At 41.8% G+C, this 20,141-nt stretch overlaps 1 protein-coding gene and 1 pseudogene across 1 annotated transcript; one reads left to right on the top strand and one right to left on the bottom strand.

Moving 5' to 3' along the window:
- Positions 1 to 8,228: 8,228 nt before the first annotated feature.
- LOC131953261 (uncharacterized) lies at positions 8,229 to 8,356 on the bottom strand (annotated as a pseudogene).
- A 1,981-nt stretch (positions 8,357 to 10,337) lies between these two features.
- Positions 10,338 to 19,203, top strand: LOC131953246 (cytochrome P450 3A24). Its single transcript, XM_059316351.1, has 7 exons — positions 10,338 to 10,565; positions 13,407 to 13,598; positions 14,979 to 15,215; positions 16,140 to 16,437; positions 17,410 to 17,590; positions 18,141 to 18,325; positions 18,570 to 19,203. The coding sequence occupies exons 2-7, from the start codon at positions 13,432 to 13,434 to the stop codon at positions 19,089 to 19,091; spliced, it is 1,590 nt and encodes a 529-aa protein (XP_059172334.1). The 5' UTR covers positions 10,338 to 10,565; positions 13,407 to 13,431; the 3' UTR covers positions 19,092 to 19,203.
- The last annotated feature ends 938 nt before the right edge of the window (positions 19,204 to 20,141 follow it).

Below are 20,141 nucleotides of genomic sequence, written 5' to 3'. Positions count from 1 at the left end.
GCGCCGTCTCAGAAAGCAATTCCCGTATGATGTTTCCTGTAGTGAGACTTGATTAACCCCTTCATAGCTGGACCTTTAGGTTTGTGTTGATTAAATGAATGTATCAACATGACTTCATGTAGAAAATTCCGATGACCGAAGCCACCGTTATTGGGTTAATTAAAGTTCGATCTTTGAAGTTAAATTTATTTATTGAACGAGAGTGGTTTCCATCTTTATTTAAAGTTGAGGGCTGTCGTTTAATTCTGCCACGTATTTGAAATGTTATCCAGACAGCGTCTTCGTGGTCATCTTGTTGATAATCTGAAAGTTGGATTAGATGGATTAGTAACATGTTATAAAATAGTTTCCAAATAGGAAGTTAAGGTGTATCTGTTTGAAAATAAAACGATATCGTGGACTTGGATGTCGGTGGTGTAGATCGAGTAGAGTTCACCGGGGCTACTTTTAATTTATTTTGCAAATATTTTTGTTTTTTTAATTTAAAAAAAAATAAAGAAAATAATTTTGTTTATTAGAAGAGCGGTTAGATGAAATAGTAAAACTGGTTCTCAATAAATTCTTAACGAGAGCTAGTAAAACAATCATAATAAGTGAAAATATTTACCTTTAAATCTATCAATTAGCATGCGTCAATATTTGGCTAGTAAATCCTTCCCGGTATCACGCCAAAAGTTTTTCACAATCATAAAATTTTTTTTTTTACTGCTAAGACGGGAAACGAAAAGGAGAAAAAAAAATCCCATAGAAATGGGCAACACAAGCAGAAGAGGAAGGCCCGGTAGAGGCAGCTACACCTGTTTCCCGTGAAAATCCTTGTGTGTGTGAGCACCTTCCTTCCCGTCTTCCCCTCACAATTATCCTGTTTGAGGCCTGGTTTCCGTAAAGGCCGAAGCCCAATTTCCCTGGCGGAATTCCTGTCGGTGCCCGGCACTACCGGTGACAAGAGAAGCCAGAGTGCTGGAGGGACGGACGTGGGAGGATGCTATGGGGGCAGGGAGAACGGTGACAAGGGGGGGAGGTGGTTTTATCCAACAGAAACCCGCGGCCAATAGCCAGTCTGGAATCGGCGGAGGGTTGTTTGGGCGCTTTATTGATTGTACAGGGGAGGGGGGATCAATAGAGAGGGCGGATGCGGGGTAATATGTCAACCAGGCTTCAGCTTCCAGAAACAGCGGAACGGTTTGATCGTTCAGCCAATCGGGGGCGTTGGTTAATGAGGGCCGCGTCACCGGGAGGCGTGGCTTGTTAGGCGGGTTATCGATCGTTAAAGATGGCGGCGACGGTGGCACCGTTAGTTCTGTGGGGGGTGAGCGGTGATCGTCGCTCGTTCTTCTTGTCAGTGAACCAATTCGGGTGATCGACCCGTGGGTTACGGGACGACCCCCGGGGTATGAGGCGACTGACGTACGATAACAACTAAACTGTTTATCCTCACACACCCTTGTTTGTGGAGGCGATCGTGTAAGATAAGCATACAACATGCAGAAGATAACAAGATTTCAAAATATGAAATGGATAAAGAAACGAATCTTTTTTATTATTTTAATTCTTCGAGAATGCTTTGGAATAAAAATATGTATTGGAGCCATATGGAAATAATTTTATTCATAGTAAAGCATTTTGGTATAAGAAAGTATTTCTTACGCAGTTTCGTTATAATTAATTAATTTTTGTTTTATTTAATACTTGTTCTTTTCATTATTTAATTAGCAATGGAAAAACTGAGGTTTTTTTAATCATTTAAAAAAAAAAAAAACCTTAAGATAAATCAATGTATGCGTCATCGTGCCAATATCATCCAACCATTTTTTAAAACATAGACATCCTTTCTTTTATACTCGATTCATACAAAAAAAGTAATTAGATTTAGAAGAGATAATTAGGTTATAGCCCCCCCCCTAATTTTTACACTAATGAGCATCTCAGTTCCTTTTCTTTTCTTAGCCTTCCCCCCCCCCTTCTCCCTCCACACACACACGTACACAACCATACACACACGCACACGCACACACACACACAACCATACACACCCACCCCTACCCCTTTACCCAAACAAAACACTTTCCTTCTTAAGATTCCTAAATTCTTGAACACTTTATTTGCGACACAGTAGTTGCATTATATTGTATCCCCAATCCTTCACACAAAGCACACAGCACGCTCAAATATGAACAAACATAGTTCATGCCATTTTATGATAGACAGTGGATACACACTGTAAGATAATTCCGTATGCAAAGAATAACATACGGAACTATTGTCTAATAATGAAATTTTAATTTTCAAAAAGGAACTCAGCAGATATAGCGAGGGATGAGGCCGATTCTTCATGGTTTGTGTTTCTATATCATCGGTATTGTATAAAGCAGGTTATACGACAAACCCTGTTATGCTTGTTAATACCTTAGCTCTAGCCCTGGCTATCTCATGCCCACAAAAATCTAACATCTGGCGCTAACTCAAATCCTCATCCTTTCCCAGACGATAGCACTAAACGTAATCCTAATCTTAGATTTGATCTATGCGGTCGCGAGGTAGGTTAGTTGAACCTGCGCGCAGTCTTTTTGTAAAATACTTCGATCCTTGTACATTTTGTAAAATACTTCGATGCTTGTACATTTTGTAAAATACTTCGATCCTTGTATATTTTGTAAAATACTTCGATCCTTGTATATCTTGTAAAATACTTCGATCCTTGTAGATTTTGTAAAATACTTCGATCCTTGTATATTGTGTAAAATACTTCGATCCTTGTAGATTTTGTAAAATACTTCGATCCTTGTACAAGACTTTAAGAACGCCGCGCACGATACAACACGTTGCACATTAACCTTTTCTTCTTAGAGTGAACATTTTACCAAATCGTCACAGTTTTATTGACAGATACAAAATACTCAACACACACTATACGGTTATGCTGCTGTTGTGTTTCTATTATATTTTACATTTTAAACACATTTTTTTTAACATTTTTATACATCCTTTAACATACTAGACTGCATAGATTAAAATTTCGTTTAGCGCTGCTACGTATGCAATTCTTATATCATTACATGGATATGTAATTCCAAGCCCGGTTAGCAGACGACCGCAGTATTTCGGGCCTAACGTGAACTCGTTGACCCCACAGGTACAATACACCCACCCACCGTACCTCAAACATGTCTGGGTCAAGTCGCCTTTGTTCTGACCCCTGGTCGCCATTGTTAGGTCTCCCAGTCGTCATAGTGACCCCACGTTGACGGCAATCGTGTTGGGAAACCTTTGAATCTCGTCATCTCGCTGCCGTTGATGTCGTGTGTGGGTGTGAATTTAACGGCACCAGGTGTCGACTGAACTGTACATTCAGGTAAACAGTTGACCCTAGCAGATGGACGCCGTAACTATAGGTCAAATTCAAGGTGGTTGCGAGACCCTCTATTCTCATTCCACGCCCCTCCACCCACCCCCAATCTATACTGGAATTTTGAAAATATTAATTGGTTTAGAGATAACCCACATCCAACTTAAGTGAAGGTGATCGACATAATTAATTAAGTCTTATAAAATAGAATCTTTTTTAAATGCTTTGGAAAATCTTTGTTTTGTTGAAACAATACATTATCTAGCAAAGACATCGTAATAGCAGAGTAAAATAGCGGAGTTACTCAACTACTTTTAGCTCACTACAACTTTATACATGTCGGGCCCATTGTCAGTTATTTAATAAACGCCGCTAAACTATAAACACCGCCTTAAGAAAAGAACTTATAATTTCTAATTTTAAAACGGTTCTGTTTATCTATTTTGATAAAATAAAATAATAACAAGTAACAGCGTTGGTCGCTAAAATGTACTCGATGAAAGTTGTTATTTTTGTTATTTTACTCTAAATAATGTTCGTTTATTTCCAAGCTTATTATTATAGAGTAATTTCTACAAATTTTATTTTCAATTCTAGCACCGAGACAATAGCTAATGTGTTTTCAGTTCTACATAGCTGCCGTGTCAACCTCCTATTTGTAGTCAAAGATTTTTTTACGCAAATTAGGTTGTTTTGATGTCCGGCTCAATTTCTTGAAAGAACACACATGTTTGCATTTATTTTCACTCGTTGTTAAGTAACATTCTTTTGTTTCTTCTTTTTCTTCGCTCTTAATTTTAATATTTCGATGTTTAATAAAGTATTCTATATGACGTGTCGGTCCAGGTAAAGTTCCCCTTTCGAAACTTACGGTCCATAGGGCAAGTGAAGTAGAGTTTACCTGTTTCTTTGACCTCGGCATATGAAGAGGTCGTGTGGTCAGCACCATGCCCAGCCGTAAATGTCGGTCCAGAGGGACAGTCAAACAGAGTTTTTTCCAGGCATCTCTTCGGGGGGGGGGGGGGGGGGGGGGGGGGGACGAAGCCCCCCCCCCCCCGAAAATTTTTTACCGCCCCCCCCCCCCGAACGAAATGAAATTTATATAATTTATATAGAAAATATATACTTTTAACAGTGTCCGCCCCCCCCCCCCCCCGAAGAAAGTTTACCGCCCCCCCCCCCCCGAAAATTTCTGGTGCCCCCCCCCCCCCCCCCCCCCGGAAAAAAAAGTCTGGAAGAAACACCGCAGTCAAATACCTCAGTCTATCTGATAAAGTGACCGCGGCGTATGAATAGATCGTGTGGTCAGCATAATGTCCAGCAGACTTTACTCACACCGCACGCTCAAGTCAGGTACGTGTCAAAGCTGATTGTACCCAAAACCGTTCAGCCTAAATTCCAGACTCGAACTCAAGTTCTGCCAGATATTCTTCCAAGGCATCTCTTAAAGGGGGGGGGGGTTACATTGAGGGTGAAAGCTGAACGATTTGTAATCAAAACCCACAGGTTAAGGGTTAAGGCAAACATACTTGCAACAAGAACAAATACATTAAAGGCTAAGACAGAAACATTAAAGGCTAAGACAGAACAATTTGCAATCAGACACCCTGGAATTAAGGAACTCCAAATTTTCTCTCCTCGATTATAGCACAATACTCTTTCAAACCAAGTTTCCGTTAATCCAACGCATGTAATACTTAAACTCCCCAAAATATTTTGACAGACAAGATCTACATTAATCTAAAACCTCCCCTGGCTTCAACTCGACTTTATATCCAGTTCAAAAACTCCAACACAAATCCATGTTTTGTTGTCCCCGTTACATACCCTTCTTACAGAATCCATATTGTACCACACGGCACCCCCTCGCGTGATAGTGTTTCATCAAGGCGAACAATCAAGCGAAGATACAATTTGCTCCAATTTGAACGGCTCAAAACCGCCAACCGTGTTCTTCAATGCGAGGATTGCGTGCCACCGTAGGACCAGGACAATCGGGCCGGAGTCAGGACAATCGCGGCTGTACCGGGAGCAAATGACGCAGAGTCATGTCGGGGGGACGACGCACGAAACGGTATGGAAGGAGGGTTTGTTTCAGTAATGGAGGTCAAAGATTTTTATAATGCTGTTTGTCAGTGGACAACCGGAATCAGGCGGGATAAAAGGATAAGGGGGGTGGGGAAGGGGGGTTAGTGGAAGATTACTGGAGACAAAGAGTTTAAAAACTTCTGGACATGGACGTTTTTGTGGCTGATTCTCCAATTGTACACGAGTTTCTACTTTCGGCTGTCCGCTTTGTTTACTTTCTAGTAGTTTACAACGATCTGATGCTTCTTACATATACAGTGGTGTCTATATATATATATATATATATATACATACAAACACAGAATACGAAATTGGATACTCATTTCTGGTCTGATCGGGTTTTGAAAAAAATATATTTTTTCTTCAATCCAAACAAATCACAATAGACACAGATTTACAATAGTAATACTTCTTTCTTACTTGTAGCCTACTTTCATTCATACTAGGCATGCTGCCCAGCTTCGCTTAGGCTTTCGAAAACATTGAGAATTTAAATGCTTAATTAATTCGCCCGAGGGTCGGTCTACGACCTCAGGAGTTATGAAGAGGTTCCTACGTGGACATTTTTTTTTCGATTAAATAGCTCATATAAGGCGCCGGTCAGTCGAGGTCAGTTTTGACCCAATCATCGTAGACTTTTCGGCCAACCGGCCCCCGTGTTCTGTCGCCCCAAGGCAAGATCCTGCCAAATTTGAAGCGCCTGCGGCGCCGGGAAGTGCACTATCGGGCACCCGACAACTTTGCTTTATATATTATGGAGATTAGCAAATTGCATAGATAAACAAAGATTTCAATAAAGTAATTAAGGCCTGAAATACTTTAGTATAGAAATGTATTATTTGAATAGATTCTAGATCTAGGTAGGGTCTACATCTGTGTAAGTCTAGTTTTTCCGTAGATCTAGATCATCTAGATCTAGATCTAGAATCTCTAGATCTATGATCTAGAATCTCTAGATCTAGATGATCTAGAATATCTAGATCTAGATGATCTAGAATATCTAGATCTAGAATCCTAATAGATTTTTTTTTTAAGTTTAGCCCGAGCAAAATAAAAAAAACCCACCAAGTTTGACTTGGTGTGTCTCAAACCCGTACCACCTGCGTGGTTTTAAGTACACTATCATCTCAGCTATTTAGGCATCTTACAAACCTCAGAGAATGAAAGACGTATTTTAAAATCTTAACTTACGCGAATATGCCTATTCTTTCAAATTAATTTTTTTTATCCCAAATTAGCCAGTTCCAAAAAAAGATTTTGTACAAAATAATTAAGTCTTGAAATAGTTTAGTCCTAATATAGAAATTTATTTTTGGAATAGTTCTAGAGTAATTAGATTCTAAATCTAGATATTTGCGTCTACGTCTAGTTATTGCGTAGATTTAGATCTAGTCTAGATCTAGAATCTCTAGATCTAGAATCCAATTAAATAAAATAAATTTTATGAGTTTAGGCCGGAAAAATTGTATTGTATACATTTCATAGTGTACGTAGATCTAAATCAAATTTGAATGAAATAGTTCATTTCTTTTTATTCTAAACACGGCAGATGACGTCATTAGTTAATGTATAAGCAATAGTGACGTCACAGTTATATGCGTTCTTTTTCACATCTATTAATGCTTTTCCTGTTGCATAATAAAAATTGTTTTTCTACATTCGAATACGCCTTTATTTTATATTTTTCTTCTTTAAATAAAATTTTGGTTATACATTTAGAACATCTAACATATTATTTTCAACAAAAGTCCGTATAAAGTTCTTCATATATCGCTACAGCTTCTGACGTAATGTCATATTTTGCGGACAGACAAACAGAGAGAGAGAGAGAGAGAGAGAGAGAAAGAGAAGTGCGCACGGGGGAGGGGGGTTATATATTAGGATTATATTTGTTTCTTTCTTGATTTTGTTTCCGGTTTGCTATGACATAAAGTACAGGACAGTACAAACATGATCGCTTCTCTGTTTTTTGGCCTTTCTTCTTTTGCTTGATACGCTCTTGGTTTGATAGTGGTTTATTCTTTGTTGGTAGTTGTACTTGGTGAGAGTGAGTTTGGTGTCTTGTCGTTGCTGGTGAAGTTGGTCGAATGGTGTAGAACTTGCGTTGAGGTGAGGCATGATGCGCATGGTGGTAGAGTTGTTCGATGAATTGAAGCTTGGGGAGATGAGTTGGGTGGGTTCTTGTGTTGAGAGATCTTTCGAGGTGAGTTGTTTTGAAGTATTGTTCATTGTGGATTGAGGAGGAGTAACGTTGTGACGTAGTCGAGTAATTGAGTTGGGCGAGGTGACCTTGAAGAGTGAAGTTTGCTGATGATGCTGAGTCGATGGTTTTGAGCTTGGTGGAGTGATGATGAGGGCGAGGTAGAGCTGTTGGCGATTGTTTATTTTGAGTAGATGATCTTGAGAGATGGTTAGTTGATTGCTAGTGTTTTGACGGAAGCTTCCCACCTAAGATTTCTCCTAGGTGGGTGTCGTCAGAGTGTTAGTGAGTTTGTTGGGAGCGAGGTAGATACGTTTGACGTAGTAGATGAGTTCGATTTCTTGAGCGAGGTAGTTGCGTTAGACGTAGTAGATGAGTTCGATTTGTTGGCGATAGACAGACCTCCCACCTAAGATTTCTCCTAGATGGGTGTCGTCAGGCTGAAAAATAAAAGATTGAAAAAGTTAGCCACTCGTACATTTGAAGCCACCCAATACAAGTACTGGGTGACTCATCTCGAGAGCGTGTGCGTTCGAGGGATGTGTGGGAGCAACCCCACAGCGGTCGTTTTCGAGATTTGCGTGAGTTAGAGTAGTAGGTTTGACCGCCTCTCGACCCCGGCAGCCAGCCCTAAAAAGGGCTGACCAACCAAATGGCTAAGATCCGTGTAGATCCATAACAGATACTACACTTTGATCTTAGCCAAAAGGCCGAGAAGCGATTAGGATTATACATAGATCTAATACAAACGTCTCAATCAGCCGATGCATTGTGAATAGTAAGAGACGGATCAGATTATGATTGTTGTTATAGACAAAAACGTATGGGTTTTCTAAATCAAAATACTAACAATAAAAATACAAATTTTTATAATTTAAGTTATTTACTGTCAAAAATTAAATTGAATTATTTTTTTTGTATTGTTAAAGTACGGTGGTAAATGTCATTACATCTGGACAGAACCACAGATATACGACTTTGTGAGTAAAGGAGAATGTCGAGTTATTTCCCTTGGAAGAATAACTACAAGCATTGCAATGCCATTTAAGTGTCAATAAATTAATCCTATTTCTTTGCGCAATGTTGACTCTCATTTCATGGTTTGACTCTCTCTTCCCAGCCTCTCTCCCCCCCCTCTCTCCCCCCTCTCTCCCCCCCCCCCTCCTGCAAGGGTTACACTAGACCAATATAAGGGTTAACGATAGTTGAAGGGATAAATATTACACCCGCTTGTTTAATACTATATCAGCGATCTAAGTCATGCGAAAAAAAATTGAGTTACAGTTTATCAGTAAGTGGTCTACTTATGTAAAAGGAACAGCTATTGTGCTAAGATTTTTATGTTTATTACCCAACAAGTTGAAATAGTAATTAATTTATTAGCCAACAAGTTGAAATAGTAATTAATTTGACTTAGTTCGACTAGATATGCACCGCTGGCCTAATTTTGATTCACTAAATAAGGCTAGTTTTGTTTTTTAGGGTGTGGGTTAAAGGTTAGCGGTTGAGTCCATGTTGGGAGGCGATGGAAGCACTAATATATTAATTTCCGACCGCCTTGCTGTGTATAATTAAAATATCGTTTGCTGATTAGTTCTAGATCTAATAGGCTTTAACATCCCTGTTGTAGTCTACATTTTGGATATAAACCGTTCGATATTTTCATCCTGTTCTCCCTTCAGACGTCTCAAAGTTGGACAGCCCTGATATAAAGGATGTAGCGTAACGGGAAACACGCTATGATGGCTGTCTTAGGGGGTCGTCCATAAATGACGTCACACTCGTAGGGGGGAGGGGGGAGGTCCGTAATTTTGTGACGATGTATGATGAGGGGGGGGGGTGTGAGATTGTGTGACGCCACACTTTTGCATTATAAAAAAATCAATTTTAGAAAACGAATTTTAGCCGTAATTTCGCGTTTTAGAAAACTGTTTTAATAAATAGTAATAGGAATTGATTAAAATACTCTATGTTGATAGTTCAGACAAGAATTTGGAAACATATCGTATGTTAAGAAAAATTCAACTGCAATTTTGAGGAGGGGGGGGGTATGGGTTAGGGTGTGACATTATTTTAGGGGGAGGTGAGGGATCTGGCTTTTTGTGACGATGTGTTACGGAGGGAAGGTAAAAATCGTCCAAAAAAGCGTGACGGTCTATAACATGTAGGCTAGGGGCTGGGGTATCATAATTCAATATATAGGAATTTATTTTTAATGCCTTTATACTTTGATACATTATTTTATTTTACTTTAACATACTATTAGATACCGAGATAGTTATTACAAAGTCACTGATGTGTTGAGAACGGTGTACTCGCGACTTTCGTGTGAAGAACGGGTGGAATAGGGGTGAGGTGGGGGTAATTAAATAGTTGTTTCATGTCTGTGTGGTGTAAGGGAGGCCTATAGACTCCGCCCCCTTCCCATAGTGAAACTAGGTCGTGAAGTTACATTTAAATCACGCACACACACACACACATACACACACCGAGGAAACCCGCCGCGTAAGTAGGTCAATGCCATTCCTTGTATGTAAACAAAACGTCAAATGTTTGTTGTTTTTCTATTTGTTTTACGCGAATTAGGTATTAAACGCTACAGAATCGTCACAATCTGTATTAATTATAGTGATATATATATATATATATATATATATATATATATATATATATATATATATATATAATGTAAAACAGTAATTGTAAGCTACCAGCGTCGACGGTGATACGGATCAGTAGCCACAGTTCACGAGGCGGCTGTGCACAACAGCCGAGTGTGCAATCGATGGCGGCGAAGTGTCGTTTCACTGAGTAGGCCAAGTGTGTTGTGTTTGTTTTGATCGCAAAATCGACTTCAAACCGGGCTTGTTTTGAGACCTCAGTGATTAGTGTGGTATCACCACGTATTATGTCGACTGCCGGGAAAAACAGGTGGGATTTATTTTTATCACAGAGAAACCTATAGTACGGCTTGTGTAAGGGTTTGACTATCTGCATCGTAGGTTTGGGTGGGAAATCGATTTTTGTCACATAAATGACACAGCACTTTGTAAGACAGATGCTATGGTGTATGTTTTAACTGATCTTGTTCTTGGGAGTCGTTAAGTTAGAATTACAGCGGTTACCTTAGTAGAGGACCTTAGTAGAGGACCTTAGTAGAGGACCTTAGTAGAGGACCTTAGTAGAGGACCTTAGTAGAGGACCTTAGTAGAGACTAGTGTCTAGATTATGTGGGAGTTGCTGGCCGTGATTAAACTGTAGCTTAGTGGATTCCTAGTCCACTGAAAGGGTATTATATAAACCTAGGGGACAAGGTCCTGGTACTATCCAAGCAGACAGGATACTGGTACCGTCCTAGTGGACACGGTCCTGGTGCTATCCTGGCACCGTCCTAGTGGACACGGTCCTGGTACCGCCCTAGTGGACAGGGTCCTGGTACCGTCCTAGTGGACAGGGTACTGGTACCGTCCTAGTGGACACGGTCCTGGTGCTATCCTGGCACCGTCCTAGTGGACACGGTCCTGGTACCGTCCTAGTGGACAGGGTCCTGGTACCGTCCTAGTGGACAGGGTACTGGTACCGTCCTAGTGGACACGGTCCTGGTGCTATCCTGGCACCGTCCTAGTGGACAGGGTCCTGGTACCGTCCTAGTGGACAGGGTCCTGGTACCGTCCTAGTGGACACGGTCCTGGTGCTATCCTGGCACCGTCCTAGTGGACAGGGTCCTGGTACCGTCCTAGTGGACAGGGTCCTGGTACCGTCCTAGTGGACAGGGTCCTGGTACCGTCCTAGTGGACACGGTCCTGGTGCTATCCTGGCACCGTCCTAGTGGACAGGGTCCTGGTACCGTCCTAGTGGACAGGGTCCTGGTACCGTCCTAGTGGACAGGGTCCTGGTACCGTCCTAGTGGACACGGTCCTGGTACCGTCCTAGTGGACAGGGTCCTGGTACCGTCCTAGTGGACACGGTCCTGGTACCGTCCTAGTGGACAGGGTCCTGGTACCGTCCTAGTGGACACGGTCCTGGTACCGTCCTAGTGGACACGGTCCTGGTGCTATCCTGGCACCGTCCTAGTGGACAGGGTCCTGGCACCGTCCTAGTGGACAGGGTCCTGGCACCGTCCTAGTGGACAGGGTCCTGGTACCGTCCTAGTGGACAGTGTCCTAGTACCGTCCTAGTGGACAGGGTCCTGGTACCGTCCTAGTGGACAGGGTCCTGGTATTAACCTAGTGGACAGGGTCCTGGTACTGTCCTAGAGGACATGGTCCTGGTACCGCCCTAGTGGACAGGGTCCTGGGTACTATGCTGGTACTGGACAGGGTCCTGGTACCGTCCTAGTGGACAGGGTCCTGGGTACTATGCTGGTACTGGACAGGGTCCTGGTACCGTCCTAATGGACAGGGTCCTGGTACCGTCCTAGTGGACAGGGTCCTGGTACCGTCCTAGTGGACAGGGTCCTGGTACCGTCCTAGTGGACAGGGTCCTGGTACAGCCCTAGTGGACAGGGTCCTGGTGCCGTCCTAGTGGACAGGGTCCTGGTACCGTCCTAGTGGACAGGGTCCTGGTACTATGCTGGTACTGTCCTACTGGACAGGGTCCTGGTACCGTCCTAGTGGACAGGGTCCTGGTACCCTCCTAATGGACAGGGTCCGTGTACCGCCCTAGTGGACAGGTGTAGTGGACAGGGTCCTGGTACCGTCCTAGTGGACAGGGTCCTGGTACCGTCCTAGTGAACAGGGTCCTGGTACTATACTGGTACCGTCCTACTGGACAGGGTCCTGTTACTGTCCTAGTGGACAGGGTCCTGGTACTAAGCTGGTACTGGACAGGGTCCTGGTGCCGTCCTAGTGGACAGGGTCCTGTTACTGTCCTAGTGGACAGGGTCCTGGTGCCGTCCTAATGGACAGGGTCCTGGTACAGCCCTAGTGGACAGGGTCCTGGTACTATGCTGGTACCGTCCTAGTGGACAGGGTCCTGGTACCGTCCTAGTGGACAGGGTCCTGGTACTGTCCTGGCGGACAGGGTCCTGGTACCGTCCTAGTGGACAGGGTCCTGGTACAGCCCTAGTGGACAGGGTCCTGGTACCGTCCTAGTGGACAGGGTCCTGGTACAGCCCTAGTGGACAGGGTCCTGGTACCGTCCTAGTGGACAGGGTCCTGGTACCGTCCTAGTGGACAGGGTCCTGGTACAGCCCTAGTGGACAGGGTCCTGGTACCGTCCTAGTGGACAGGGTCCTGGTACTGTCCTGGCGGACAGGGTCCTGGTACCGTCCTGGTGGACAGGGTCCTGTCCTGGTACCGCCCTATTGGTCGTGGTTCAAGTATATAGGCTATCTTTGTTGGTGGACAGGGTTGTTTTCACGTCTTTCCGTGTAAAAAACTTCCTTCACGGAAATAGATAACGGTTGTGGTAGTCCCTGAAAGGTACGTTCTAGCACCCAGTGCCATCAATAGGCTAGGTGGAGTTTAACGCTCAATGTTTTTAAGGGGATGGGGGTGGGGGTGTGTGTGGGGGGACGGGGGCGACGACGGAACGGACAATTTCATGGTGCCTTTCCACATCCTAGAAACAGGAATAGCCTGATTTTGACGACAATAAAGTAAGTAAGTAATAGTGAAGGGATATTGTGGTCAGCACTATGCCCAGCCGCCTTTACTTACCCTCTTGACTTGAACCAGGATTTGAACTCGAGACTGACGCTAGGTCACATCCGTCCCATGACGTCAATAAAAAAAAAAACCTCAAATCGATGAGCTTTGTTTTTGTATTCAGGTGCTAGATCTAGGACACAGTAGCCATGGAGGCAGCGGCAGAAGATTCTGGAATCTTGTCAGGCGTGACGTTGTACCTGATACTGGGAGCCTTCACTGCTGGCGTCTACGTCATCTATAACGCTCTGACGTCACAAGAAAGCTGGGAGAAATATGGCGTCAAGCAGGCCAAGATGGGATTGGTTAATTTAGCGTGAGTGTTGCGTCATAGCTGTTGTCACATCAATACATGATGTACAAGATACAACGTTGTAAAAGTTTAATGGGAAGTATTGGTGGAATTACGTTAGGTGCTGATGGATGGCTAGAAACATGTTTGTTTTAGGATGGGTAGAAACGTGTTTGTTACTGGATGGGTAGAAACATGTTTGTTTTAGGATGGGTAGAAACGTGTTTGTTACTGGATGGGTAGAAACATGTTTGTTACTGGATGAGTAGAAACATGTTTATTTTAGGATGGGTAGAAACGTGTTTGTTACTGGATGAGTAGAAACATGTTTGTTTTAGGATGGGTAGAAACATGTTTGTTACTGGATGAGTAGAAACATGTTTATTTTAGGATGGGTAGAAACGTGTTTGTTACTGGATGGGTAGAAACATGTTTGTTTTAGGATGGGTAGAAACATGTTTGTTACTGGATGGGTAGAAACATGTTTGTTTTAGGATGGGTAGAAACATGTTTGTTACTGGATGGGTAGAAACATGTTTGTTACTGGATGGCTAGAAACATGTTTGTTTTAGGATGGGTAGAAACATGTTTGTTACTGGATGGGTAGAAACATGTTTGTTACTGGATGGCTAGAAACATGTTTGTTTTAGGATGGGTAGAAACATGTTTGTTACTGGATGGGTAGAAACATGTTTGTTACTGGATGAGTAGAAACATGTTTGTTTTAGGATGGGTGGGTAGAAACATGTTTGTTACTGGATGAGTAGAAACATGTTTATTTTAGGATGGGTAGAAACGTGTTTGTTACTGGATGAGTAGAAACATGTTTGTTACTGGATGGGTAGAAACATGTTTGTTTTAGGATGGGTAGAAACATGTTTGTTACTGGATGGGTAGAAACATGTTTGTTACTGGATGGCTAGAAACATGTTTGTTTTAGGATGGGTAGAAACATGTTTGTTACTGGATGGGTAGAAACATGTTTGTTACTGGATGGCTAGAAACATGTTTGTTTTAGGATGGGTAGAAACATGTTTGTTACTGGATGGGTAGAAACATGTTTGTTACTGGATGGGTAGAAACATGTTTGTTACTGGATGGGTAGAAACATGTTTGTTATTAATTAACGGGTGAAACGTGGTTGTTACTGATTAATAGGTACACATATTTTAACTACTGATGAATAAAGTATTACCATTATTAAATGTGCATGCTAAACTAGATTCAACTAATACTTAGCAAATTTAAAAAAAAAAAAATTAGCTAGCGCTGTAATCTTGAATTATTGAAAATGTATTACACGTTTTTAAACCTAGTGTTGTGTTTTTTTTAATGTAAATTAATTTAAAATAATTAAAAAACTCGTCATAAAATAATACTTTAAAACATGTATTCTGCGGTTAGGGATGGGTTCGCCAAACTGTTTGAGGACCAAGGCGACACATTCGGCATCAGCCACGGTCACATGTTGCTGGTGACCAGAGATCTGGCACTACTCAGGGAAATCATGGTCAAAGACTTCAGCAACTTTGGCGACCGTCTGGGGCTAATTAACACGCGCTCCGTCATCGCCAAGGGACTTTTCTTTCTCACGGGTCACGATTGGAAGCGGATCAGGCAGATTGTGTCCCCTTCGTTCAGGTAAGGGAAGCAATCAGGTATGAAATTACTTTTTGTTTTTGTTTGTAGCAGACGCTATATGGCAGCGAGTTACAAACGATCTGACCTTGCGTTAACCTTGAAAATATAAATAAAACTCGATGCCTCCACTAATCCCTGTTATCGCTTAAAATAATAATTACTTAATTAAATGATTACTGTTAATTATACACCATAACTTACATCTAGTCTAAACGGGAAAGGAGCAAACCATCCATTGTCCTATACAAAAACTTACAAAGGAAATAACCGGTATCAGATATATTAGAGGATTAGAAAAAAAAAATTCAGATATATTAGAAACGTTATTTTAGATTGTACCTCACAGGAGAATATATATAGATGTAGTGACCTTCAAATGTAGATATTACGAAGCTGTAAACACAATGTACACACATTTAAGTGATATGTTGCATATACATCTGGATACCTTTTAATGGACATGCACACGATAGAGATTATCACGCGCAAAACCTTGATAACACATCAACAGATAGGCAGACGATGAACCCTAAAGATACCACACAGCCAAAACTATACCGACAATCTAGAATCTACCAAACTTTTAAACAAAATTCAAACTCAAATGCAAATTGAACCTCCTCCAATTCATCTTTAGCTTTAAAAATATTTATTTTGTTGTTGCTTTTTCTTGAAAATTAATTACAAAATCTAAGTAAGATATAGTGTTAATTAAATGAAGAAAAAGAATTTAAAAATAGTCTGCTTCCTGAGACGAGCGAATTAAAATAGATTTTTGACGTATGCTCTTGTTATTACTGTAATTCGCTATTTTTTATGGACATTGTTCTATGTATGTGGCTGTGTTGGTCTTCTTGTAGTTTATAAAATAGTTCAGTCTTATGCCCGAGCCCAACAAATTTAAAAAAAAATTCTTTTCAATAGCACCAGTAAGCTAAAACACATGTCCAAGACAGTGGAAGAACGAGCCATCAAGCTGACCCAGGTGCTAGAAGACTATGCCAGACAAGGGAAACTCCTCCCCGTCAAGGACATCGCTGGTCAGTACACGAGTGAGATCATCGCCAGGACAGCGTTTGGGTTCAACACCCACAGTCTGGGGGGTCCGGACGATGAGTTCACCTCCTATAGTAAAAACATGATCAAAGACAGAGGCAGCATCATGTCTAAGTTGATGCTTGTCTTCTTAAGATTTGATGCCTTCCACAAGTTTTGTGTCAAGGTGGGGAAAATTATCGTCACTTTTTCTGCCAACTTTCTCTTTCATCATCGTTCTACCTACTTCCTTATCGTTCAACCTACTTCCTCATCGTTCTACCTACTTCTTCATCGTTCTACCTACTTCCTCATCGTTCTACCTACTTCCTCATCGTTCTACCTACTTCCTCATCGTTCTACCTACTTCCTCATATTTCTACCTACTTCTTCATCGTTCTACCTACTTCCTCATCGTTCTACCTACTTCCTCATATTTCTACCTACTTCTTCATCGTTCTACCTACTTCCTCATATTTCTACCTACTTCCTCATTGTTCTAACTACTTCCTCATCGTTCTACCTACTTCTTCATCGTTCTACCTACTTCCTCATCGTTCTACCTACTTCCTCATCGTTCTACCTACTTCCTCATCGTTCTACCTACTTCTTCATCGTTCTACCTACTTCCTCATCGTTCTACCTACTTCCTCATATTTCTACCTACTTCTTCATCGTTCTACCTACTTCCTCATCGTTCTACCTACTTCTTCATCGTTCTACCTACTTCCTCATCGTTCTACCTACTTCTTCATCGTTCTACCTACTTCCTCATTGTTCTACCTACTTCCTCATCGTTCTACCTACTTCCTCATCGTTCTACCTACTTCCTCATCGCTCTACCTACTTCCTCATCGTTCTACCTACTTCCTCATCGTTCTACCTACTTCCTCATCGTTCTACCTACTTCCTCATCGTTCTACCTACTTCCTCATCGTTCTACCTACTTCCTCATCGTTCTACCTACTTCCTCATCGTTCTACCTACTTCCTCATCGTTCTACCTACTTCCTCATCGTTCTACCTACTTCCTAATCGCTTGCTTGTAACAAAATATCAAACTAACATTCAAATACCAACGACCGTGCAACGGACTAGCAGTTTGGCGTCGTATAATGGATATTCTTTGGTTTAATTCTAGCCTCTTGTAATGTTTGCAGACACTAAAGATCAAAGTTCTGGATGGGTTTCGAGAAGATGCTGAAGTGTATTTTAAAACAATTTTGAAAAGATCCCTGGAAGAAAGGAAAGAGATGGAGATGAAGGGAGAGAAGGTGCCACAAGATTTCCTGCAGAGTTTGATCCAGGCTAAAGCAGCTGGGGACAGGGGGGAACTGGTTGGTGAGTTGTATCTTCGTGTGTACTGTAGGTCATCGTGGCGGAGAGCGAGTCATAGTTGTATACCTTGTGTAATGGCTGCAGAAGTAGAATGCGGCATGGTAGCATGTATTGAGTAATGGCTAGCGGTGTAAGATAAGCTATACTTACATGTGCTGTGGTATAATGGTTAGCGGTGTGAGCTATACTTACATGTGCTGTATAATGGTTAGCGGTGTAGGACGAGCCATTGTTGCATGTGTTCAGTAGGTCTGTTGATCTTTGGGCTTGAGACATTAAGCTTAAGGTTTTTCGGCTTATTGTTTTCAGACGCTCGATCTTTGCGGTTATAATTTTTTAACATTTTAATCTTTGGGCTCATTTCATCCAAAAATTGGTCTGGGTGCAATACATTTCTTAACATTGGCCGAGGCACTTTTTACAGTTATTTAGAGCATATCCCTGCTTTCATTAATTTTCCCCTGTGCTTCGGGTATAATAAGCAACTCTAAATTCATTCTTTTATGGGGAAAAACAACACCAAACCAAACCACAATTGTTGCATCCTGTCCAGAAAACACTGACGACATTGACGATGAAATGTCGCGAAACAGCGTTGGCTTTGACAAACAACCAAAGACAATGTCCACCGAGGAGCTGATGGGTCAGTCCGTGTTGGTCATATTTGCTGGGTTTGAGACCACGTCAACAGCCCTACAGATGTGCTTGTATCTGTTAGCCAAACATAAGGATATCCAGGTACATTACCGGCTAGACTGTGAATGATGTAAAAAATATGTTGTGTTTGTCAAATAGTCGCGGTTCCGACTAGGAAATGTCATGGCTAAAGCCATGCATGTGAAGTGTAAATTTAATATCAGCTTTGACCGTAAAATAACAACTATGGATTTCTAAAATCAAGATTGGAAAACATTCCTGATTTTCGACAGTATATCTTATATCAAATTTAATTACATTAATTTTAATTTTTTTTTTCGTCCAGGATAAAATGTATGACGAGATTGAAAGAGTAGTACAGGGGGAAACGCCCACCTATGAAGAGCTGCATCAGTTGACCTACATAGAGCAGGTGATCAACGAGACCTTGAGGCTGTATCCCCCCGCCCCCATCATGTCCAGAAGAGCTGCTCACACCAAAACTTACGGACACGTCACCATCCCTAAGGGGGCGGGGGTCATCATTCCAATATTCGCTGTTCTCACCGACCCCAAGCATTACCCCGACCCCGAAAAATTCGACCCCGAGAGATTTAGTGAAGAAAACAAAGCCAAACGTGACCCCATGGCCTTCATGCCTTTCGGATATGGCCCCAGGATTTGTATTGGGATGAGACTTGCCTTACTGGAAATGAAAATTGCCCTGGCCACACTTCTCAGAAAGGTTAGAGTCGAGCTAAGCGAGGAGACGGAACCTAAGAAGGGTGAAGATGTTGTGGTGAGGGCAGAGGCTATTATGAAAACAGAAAAACCCGTTAAACTGGCCGTCAAGTTGAGGTCAGAATGACCTTAATATGAACTGAACTTTGATATTTCATACATTTTTCTAACATAAAAAAAAAAATGATTAACCAAATATTGAGATTGAGGCACGATTAGTTCCAAATAGGCATTTTTATCCGGAGTGTATATGTTTGAGGGGGGGGGGGGGGGGGCAGGGGGGTAGTAATCGACACTGGTCAAAGTAGCCTATATAATTTAAAAGTAAATTAAAAATAATTTATGAATGTGTCATATTTCGTTCGAGGAAGGGTTGGGGGCGGTGACTATACCTAAGACTGAACTTTCTTAAACCTATATCAAAGCTCCGAATGAAAGGTAGGATAATGTAGCTAGTTATTATTTTCCTTTGAAATAACTATTACAGACGTGATAAGCCTATTCTTCGCGGCGAGTTAAACCGAAATACCGGTACTTAAACGTTACAATCGGTTGGGTTATAATAATTGTGAATGAATGCACCATTGGTCTGCTATAGACGTATCTTCGTAGAACTGCAAACACTGTTTTAACGTGGAATAAATGCCTACATAAATGTGTCCTGTCACCCTGTTTTGTATCTGTCGTTCATGTATTTGGTCACAAATTTATATTTAAGTGATGAAAACGGTGTTTCTTTCAGACATTATACTCAAGGGGGGGGGGCGGATTTAAATCTTCGGGGAAAGGGGCACTAAATTTAAATTTTGTACTAGGGTGTGGGAAGGGGGCGGTAGAAGTGTTTCATAGGAAAGGGGGGGGGGGGGTGGCAAATCCTCATCAAAGAGATGACAGAAAATAAAAGGTTGCAGACATGAAAAATGAATCTACGAAAAATTATGTTCAAAGAAAAATCTATTGTAAAATCGAATGGGTGTTGCTTTAAAAAAAAATCAGGTTCACTAAGCAGCTACTCGAGATATGTGAGCACAAATTATTAGACTCGCGTCAAACGTCCAAAACGTTGTCCTTATTTCAGAGGCGTAGCGAAGGGGGGGGGGGGGGAAGCGGGGGTACATATGTCCCCGGGCGCCGACCCTAGGGGCGCCAAACTGGGATGGAAAAAAAATTAAAAGCT

The sequence above is a fragment of the Physella acuta genome, unplaced genomic scaffold (genome assembly GCF_028476545.2).
Source record: "Physella acuta isolate Inbredline_101_S28 unplaced genomic scaffold, ASM2847654v3 ptg000914l, whole genome shotgun sequence".
Taxonomy (NCBI): Eukaryota; Metazoa; Mollusca; class Gastropoda; family Physidae; genus Physella; species Physella acuta.
The sequence above is the reverse complement of the archived record's forward strand: the minus strand, read 5'-3'. Positions and strand labels throughout refer to the sequence as shown.

What these genes read in the sequence shown, in the direction of transcription:
- LOC131953246 (XM_059316351.1), top strand. Translation starts at nt 13,432, where the DNA reads ATGGAGGCAGCGGCAGAAGATTCTGGAATCTTGTCAGGCGTGACGTTG. An exon ending in ATTGTGTCCCCTTCGTTCAG is followed by an intron (nt 15,216 to 16,139) that starts GTAAGGGAAGCA and finishes TCTTTTCAATAG; the next exon opens with CACCAGTAAGCTAAAACACA. An exon ending in TCCACAAGTTTTGTGTCAAG is followed by an intron (nt 16,438 to 17,409) that starts GTGGGGAAAATT and finishes TAATGTTTGCAG; the next exon opens with ACACTAAAGATCAAAGTTCT.